Source organism: Cherax quadricarinatus, chromosome 60 (genome assembly GCF_038502225.1).
Source record: "Cherax quadricarinatus isolate ZL_2023a chromosome 60, ASM3850222v1, whole genome shotgun sequence".
Taxonomy (NCBI): domain Eukaryota; kingdom Metazoa; phylum Arthropoda; class Malacostraca; order Decapoda; family Parastacidae; genus Cherax; species Cherax quadricarinatus.
In genome coordinates this window covers 26,737,371-26,746,390 of record NC_091351.1, presented here as the reverse complement: position 1 = coordinate 26,746,390, position 9,020 = coordinate 26,737,371, and the positions used below count along the sequence as shown (strand labels likewise).

The 9,020-nt window shown below is 36.5% G+C and overlaps 1 protein-coding gene across 1 annotated transcript; it reads left to right on the top strand.

Annotated features, from left to right (window-relative positions):
- Window positions 1-5,962: 5,962 nt before the first annotated feature.
- Window positions 5,963-8,737, top strand: LOC138854475 (uncharacterized). Its single transcript, XM_070098042.1, has one exon. The coding sequence runs from the start codon at window positions 5,963-5,965 to the stop codon at window positions 8,735-8,737; it is 2,775 nt and encodes a 924-aa protein (XP_069954143.1).
- The last annotated feature ends 283 nt before the right edge of the window (window positions 8,738-9,020 follow it).

Here is a 9,020-nt window from a genome sequence, read left to right as displayed (position 1 = left end):
TACAGTCTAACACTTGTAATATTATTCAAGTTACATGTTACAATCTAACACTTGTAATGTTATACATGTTACAGTCTAACACTTGTAATATTATACATGTTACAATCTAACACTTGTAATATTATGCATGTTACAGTCTAACACTTGTAATATTATACATGTTACAATCTAACACTTGTAATATTATACATGTTACAGTCTAACACTTGTAATATTATACATGTTACAATTGTAATGTTATACATGTTACAGTCTAACACTTGTAATATTATACATGTTACAGTCTAACACTTGTAATATTATACATGTTACAATCTAACGCTTGTAATGTTATACATGTTACAGTCTAACACTTGTAATATTATTCCTGTTAAATGTTACAATATAACACTTGTAATATTATACTTGTTATAATCTAACACTTGTAATGTTATACATGTCACAGTCTAACACTTGTCATATTATACATGTTACAGTCTAACTCTTGTCATATTATACATGTTACAGTCTAACACTTGTCATATTATACATGTTACATTCTAACACTTGTCATATTATACATGTTACAGTCTAACACTTGTCATATTATACATGTTACAGTCTAACACTTGTCATATTATACATGTTACAGTCTAACACTTGTCATAATATACATTTTACAGTCTAACACTCGTCATATTATTCATGTCTCAGTCTAACACTTGTCATATTATTCATGTTACAGTCCAACTCTTGTCATATTATACATGTTACAGTCTAACACTTGTCATATACGTGATACACTTTAACACTTGTAATATTATACATATTACAGTCTAACACTAATCATATACATGTAACAGTCTAACACTTGTAATATTATTCATGTTACAGTCTAACACTTGTCATATTATTCATGTTACAGTCTAACACTTGCCATAATATACATGTTACAGTCTAACACTTGTCATATTATTCATGTTACAGTCCAACTCTTGTCATATTACTCATGTTACAGTCCAACTCTTCTCATATTATACATGTTGCAGTCTAACACTTGTAATATTATTCATGTTACATGTTACAGTATAACACTTGTTATATTGTTCATGTTACATGTTACAATATAACACTTGTAATATTATTCATGTTACATGTTACAATAAAACACTTGTAATATTATTCACGTTACATGTTACAATATAACACTTGTAATATTATTCATGCTACTTGTTACAGTATAACAATTGTCATATTATTTATGTTACATGTTACAATATAACACTTGTAATATTATTCATGTTACATATTACAATATAACACTTGTAATATTATTCGTGTTCCATGTTACAATATAACACTTGTAATATTATTCATGTTACATGTTATAGTGTAACACTTGTAATATTATTCATGTTACATGTTACAATGTAACACTTGTAATATTATTCATGTTCCATGTTACAATATAACACTTGTAATATTATTCATGTTACAGTCCAACTCTTTTCATATTATACATGTTACAGTCTAACACTTGTAATATTATTAATATTACATGTTACAATATAGCACTTGTAATATTATTCATGTTACAGTCTAACACTTGCAATATTATTCATGTAACATATTACAATATAACACTTGTAATATTATTATGTTACATGTTACATTGTAATATTATTCATGTTAACACACTTGTAATATTATTCATGTTACATGTTACATGTACAGTAACACTTGTAATATTATTCATGTTACATGTTACAGTCTAACACTTGTAATATTATTCATGTTACATGTTACAGTATAACACTTGTAATATTATATATGTTACATGTTACAATATAACACTTGTAATATTATTCATGTTACATGTTACAGTCTAACACTTGTAATATTATTCATGTTACGTGTTACAGTCTAACACTTGTAATATTATTCATGTTACATGTTACAGTATAACACTTGTAATATTGTTCATGTTACATGTTACAATATAACACTTGTAATATTATTCATGTTACATGTTACAATATAACACTTGTAATATTATTCATGTTACATGTTACAGTCTAACACTTGTAATATTATTCATGTTACATGTTACAGTCTAACACTTGTAATATAATACATGTTACAATGTAACACTTGTAATATTATTCATGTTACATGTTACAATATAACACTTGTAATATTATTCATGTTACATATTACAGTCTAACACTTGTAATATTATTCATGTTACATGTTACAGTCTAACACTTGTAATAATATTCATGTTACATGTTACAATATAACACTTGTAATATTATTCATGTTACATGTTACAATATAACACTTGTAATATTATTCATGTTACATGTTACAATATAACACTTGTAATATTATTCATGTTACATGTTTCAGTCTAACACTTGTAATTTTATTCATGTTACATGTTACAATATAACACTTGTAATATTATTCATGTTACATGTTACAGTCTAACACTTGTAATATTATTCATGTTACATGTTACAATATAACAATTGTAATATTATTCATGATACATGTTAAAATCTAACACTTGTTATATTATACATGTTACAATCTAACACTTGTCATATTATACGTGTTACATGTTACAGTATATCACTTGTAATATTATTCATGTTACATGTTACAATGTAACACTTGTAATATTATTCATGTTACATGTTACAATATAACACTTGTACTATTATTCATGTTATATTTTAAAATATAACACTTGTAATCAACAGCATTGTCAGCAACAATATCTGAGAAGCAACAGTAATACTGTCAGCAACAATGTCTGAGAAGCAGCAACAGCACTGTCAACAACATTATCTGATAAGCAACAACAGCATTGTCAGCAACAATATCTGAGAAGCAACAGCAAGACTGTCAGCAACAATATCTGAGAAGCAACAACAGCACTGTCAGTCAGCAACAATATCTGAGAAGCAACAACAGCACTGTCAACAACATTATCTGATAAGCAACAACAGCATTGTCAGCAACAATATCTGAAAAGCAACAGTAACACTGTCAACAACAATATCTGAGAAGCAACAGTAACACTGTCAGCAACAATATCTGAGAAGCAACAGTAACACTGTCAACCACAATATCTGAGAAGCAACAGCAACACTGTCAGCAACAATATCTGAGAAGCAACAGTATGTCTGAGAAGCAACAGCAACACTGTCAGCAACAATACCTGAGAGGCAACAGTACCACTGTCACCAACAATATCTGAGAAGCAACAGCAACACTGTCAGCAACAATATCTGAGAGGCAACAGTAACACTGTCAGCCACAATATCTGAGAAGCAACAGCAACACTGTCAGCAACAATATCTGAGAGGCAACAGTAACACTGTCAGCCACAATATCTGAGAAGCAACAGCAACACTGTCAGCAACAATATCTGAGAAGCAACAGTAACACTGTCAGCCACAATATCTGAGAAGCAATAGCAACACTGTCAGCAACAATATCTGAGAAGCAACAGCAACACTGTCAGCCACAATATCTGAGAAGCCATAGCAACACTGTCAGCAACAATATCTGAGAAGCAACAGCAACACTGTCAGTCACAGTATCTGAGAAGCAATAGTAACACTGTCAGCAACAATATCTGAGAAGCAATAGCAAATCTGTCAGTCACAATATCTGACAAGCAACAGCAACACTGTCAGCCACAATAACTGAGAAGCAACAACAACACTGTCAGCAACAATATCTGAGAATCAACAGCAACACTGTCAGTCACAATATCTGAGAAGCAACAGTAACACTGTCAGCCACTATATATGAGAAGGAACAGTAACACTGTCATCCACAATATCTGAGAAGCAACAGCAACACTGTCAGCCACGATATCTGAGAAGCAACAGTAACACTGTCAGCAACAATACCTGAGAAGCAACAGCAACACTGTCAGCAACAATATCTGAGAAGCAACAGTAACACTGTCAGTCACAATATCTGAGAAGCAACAGTAACACTGTCAGTCACAATATCTGAGAAGCAACAGTAACACTGTCAGCACAATATCTGAGAGGCAACAGTAACACTGTCAGCCACAATATCTGAGAAGCAACAGCAACACTGTCAGCCACAATATCTGAGAAGCAACAGTAACACTGTCAGTCACAATATCTGAGAAGCAACAGTAACACTGTCAGCAACAATATCTGAGAGGCAACAGTAACACTGTCAGCAACAATATCTGAGAATCAACAGCAACACTGTCAGCAACAATATCTGAGAATCAACAGCAACACTGTCAGCAACGATATCTGAGAAGCAACAGTAACACTGTCAGCAACATTATCTGAGAAGCAACAGTAACACTGTCAGCAACAATATCTGAGAAGCAACAGTAACACTGTCAGTCACAGTATCTGAGAAGCAACAGCAACACTGTCAGCCACAATATCTGAGAAGCAACAGCAACACTGTCAGCAACAATATCTGAGAAGCAACAGTAACACTGTCAGCCACAATATCTGAGAAGCAATAGCAACACTGTCAGCAACAATATCTGAGAAGCAACAGCAACACTGTCAGCAACAATATCTGAGAGGCAACAGTAACACTGTCAGCCACAATATCTGAGAAGCAACAGCAACACTGTCAGCAACAATATCTGAGAGGCAACAGTAACACTGTCAGCCACAATATCTGAGAAGCAACAGCAACACTGTCAGCAACAATATCTGAGAGGCAACAGTAACACTGTCAGCCACAATATCTGAGAAGCAACAGCAACACTGTCAGCAACAATATCTGAGAAGCAACAGTAACACTGTCAGCCACAATATCTGAGAAGCAATAGCAACACTGTCAGCAACAATATCTGAGAAGCAACATAGCAACACTGTCAGCAACAATATCTGAGAAGCAACAGCAACACTGTCAGTCACAGTATCTGAGAAGCAATAGTAACACTGTCAGCAACAATATCTGAGAAGCAATAGCAAATCTGTCAGTCACAATATCTGACAAGCAACAGCAACACTGTCAGCCACAATAACTGAGAAGCAACAACAACACTGTCAGCAACAATATCTGAGAATCAACAGCAACACTGTCAGTCACAATATCTGAGAAGCAACAGTAACACTGTCAGCCACTATATATGAGAAGGAACAGTAACACTGTCATCCACAATATCTGAGAAGCAACAGCAACACTGTCAGCCACGATATCTGAGAAGCAACAGTAACACTGTCAGCAACAATACCTGAGAAGCAACAGCAACACTGTCAGCAACAATATCTGAGAAGCAACAGTAACACTGTCAGTCACAATATCTGAGAAGCAACAGTAACACTGTCAGTCACAATATCTGAGAAGCAACAGTAACACTGTCAGCACAATATCTGAGAGGCAACAGTAACACTGTCAGCCACAATATCTGAGAAGCAACAGCAACACTGTCAGCCACAATATCTGAGAAGCAACAGTAACACTGTCAGTCACAATATCTGAGAAGCAACAGTAACACTGTCAGCAACAATATCTGAGAGGCAACAGTAACACTGTCAGCAACAATATCTGAGAATCAACAGCAACACTGTCAGCAACAATATCTGAGAATCAACAGCAACACTGTCAGCAACGATATCTGAGAAGCAACAGTAACACTGTCAGCAACATTATCTGAGAAGCAACAGTAACACTGTCAGCAACAATATCTGAGAAGCAACAGTAACACTGTCAGTCACAGTATCTGAGAAGCAACAGCAACAGTCAGCCACAATATCTGAGAAGCAACAGTAACACTGTCAGTCACAATATCTGAGAAGCAACAGCAACACTGTCAGCCACAATATCTGAGATGCAACAGCAACACTGTCAGCCACAATATCTGAGAAGCAACAGTAACACTGTCAGCAACAATATCTGAGAAGCAACAGTAACACTATCAGTAACATTAACATCATCTTGCCTCTACTGTGTCATGACTATGATAACTAAAGAGGAAAATAATGGCTTCAGAATGCTGAAAGCTTTAAGTGAGTGTGGTAGACGAGTGTTGCATCACACATTCTGCTGGGGAACACCAGATAAACCTGCTGCTACAACACTTGATCATTATTTAAACGACTTAAAGCAAACATCATCTGCCAACTACTTAAAACTCAAAAGTAAAGATCGAAAGTTTGACAAAATACAAAAGAAATTGATAAATAAAAGTGCAAATGGAAGAGAGTTTGATGTTCCATTACTGTGTCGGAGCATCAAACTTGCTTGTGAGAATGTTGCTCCTCTCAGTGATCCAATATGGTTCACTGCCAGTACAGAACTGGAGTACTACATCACTGCCATAAACAACGTAAGGAACGATGCAGTTCACGGTCCACTTGCTGTTACTGATGAAGATTATTATGAAAATATGAGAAAGTTTCGTGAGTTGTTAACTGGTTGTCTTAAGACATCTGGAGAGAGGTATGGGAGAGACCAGGATGAAGTTAACAAGGAGATCCAGCAGATAAATAATATCCTAGACTACATCATGAATGAGATTCTCGGAGAGGAAGATATAATGAAGTATTGTAGTGATGATATAAAACAGATTATAATTAAAGACAGTTGTGATAAACTGAAGAAGATCTTACAACAAATAACTTATATTAACCCAGTATCTTTTATCACTGACAACTTTCAACTTGAAGTAGACAATATTTTTGTTGATATTGAAGTTAAACAAGGAAGACGTAGAGGTAATAATGAGCATATAAATTATGGAGACCTTCTCTCACTTGTCCAGACATCATGTGTAGCATCATGTGTGAACTTTGGTACACAACAACAAGGTTCCTCTGTACCACCACAAATACTGCTGCTGGAAGGTGTGGCAGGCAGTGGCAAGACTACTCTAATGAAGCTAGTAACTGACCAATGGATACAAGGTGGTCAAGGTAGCATCAAGTACTTAGATTATTATGATCTCTTACTGTGGGTACAGTGTAGGGACCCGACCATCAACTCCTACTACCATCTTCTACACCGACTGTTACCAGATGGTTCAGCAAAATTCAGAAACATTCTGCCAAAAATACTCAAGCTTTGTAAGGTAATAATAATAGTTGACGGTCTGGATGAACTCAATAACAACTCCAGAACACTAGTGAAAAGTCTTTTACTGGAATTCCAAAACTCTATTAACACAACTTTTATCTGCACCTCAAGACCTGAAGCAGTTGAAATGTTCAGCCTGACGATCCCTGAAGATTATAATGTCACTAATGCTGAACTACGAGGCATAAGAAAAGATCATATGGAAGAATTTGTGCGTCGGACTCACGAGGAGATAACTAAGCTGACCAACAGTAACACAAACACTGATGAACTATTGTATAAGGTCAGAAAAGTTACAGGTCTTCACGAACACTTACGTCTACCAATGAATTTAACATTTTTTGTTTACATCTTGGACCAGGAACCTGATGAGTTAAACATAATAACCATAACACAAACACAACTCTACCATAAAATACATCATATGTGTCAGTGTAAGTTATTAGAGAGATTAACGAACTGTTCAGTGACCAAGGTGATGAATGAAAGTAGTGTAGAGAAGAGTGTTGAAGAAATATTGAAGATAATATACGCGACATCACTAGAGAGTCTCTCACGTGACCAGTTGAGTCTTGAAGAAGAGACTGTTGAAGAACTAATATCTGCTTGTAACAAACATGATATACCTTACCATGAGATGCTGTCTGCTTTCTTGAGTTTGAAGCCAATATGGACTTGGCAAGGCATCGAGGAGCGCTACTTTGCACCACACAAAGGAATCCAAGACTACTTCAGTGCTCTGCATATTGTGATGACACTCAAGTACCAGCTGCAGTCTTTACCACTCCCAGTTCTGTACACCCAGCACATAGCACCACCTATGTCTTCCCAACCATCAGTGACAACTATATCACCATTACCAACACCACCTGTGTCTTCCCAATCATCTGTAACAGCTATGTCACCATCACCACTAGAGTTTTCACCACCGGTGACAATTATGTCACCATCACCACCAGAGCCTTCTCCACCACCTGTGACAAGTATGTCACCATCACCAACATCACCTGAGTTAGAAGAGAGCATCAGGTCAACTACACCTGCCTCAGCTACACCTGCCTCAGCTACACCTTCCTCAGCTACACTTGTCAGTATCAGGGGAGTGTTAGAAGAGAGCATAAGGTCAGGTGTGGTAGACATGAACAAGTACCAGAATGTTGTGATACATGTGGCTGGGCTGCTGCACCTGGTACTAGACAAGGTACCTGAGACACCAGCATGGGAAGTGGTTCATCTCCTACAAGAGTCTGGTATGAGAGACAATGACCAGTGGCTCGACCTCCTTGACAACACTAAGATGTCTCCAATAATTGTCAAAGAAATATCTCACATCTTTAAAACTGGAGAAACAATTTACGTAAGTGATGGACGTGTGAGAAGCTACACTGCTCTCCTACCACACCTCAGCTCCTGCAAGGTGGAGATTACTATCTGGGATGACCCTTGTGACCTACCTGACCTACCTGACCTGCTGGCTGCCCTCACCCACCACCACTGCACACGCCTGGTACTGTACCACCACTACCATCATGCTAACACATCTACAACTTCTAACAGCCACCTGCAATGTCTACAACCTCGGTCAGTAGTTATTGTTAATAATGTTACTGTATACGATAATATTATCTTAACAGGCTGTTTATATTATATCTTAAAGTAACTTTTTCCAAAAATATGCCTTTTTTTTTTTTTGTTCTTGCTGTCATCAAGAGGAAAATGCCAATTGATGTTTTTCTTTTACTCCAAAAATTACGGTTTTTATTACTGTTTCATTCCAAATACATAACATCGCATCTTCTCTGTGGACTCCATATTAGTGCTCAGAGTGAGAGCTGCTTAGTCGCCTGTGGGCTACCGAAGAGCGTACTGTGCACTGATGTTTAGCGCGCCTGTGGGCTGCCGACGAGCCTACTGTGCACTGATGTTTGGCGCGCCTGTGGGCT

Coding starts and splice junctions, on each gene's coding strand:
- LOC138854475 (XM_070098042.1), top strand. CDS start 5,963: ATGATAACTAAAGAGGAAAATAATGGCTTCAGAATGCTGAAAGCTTTA.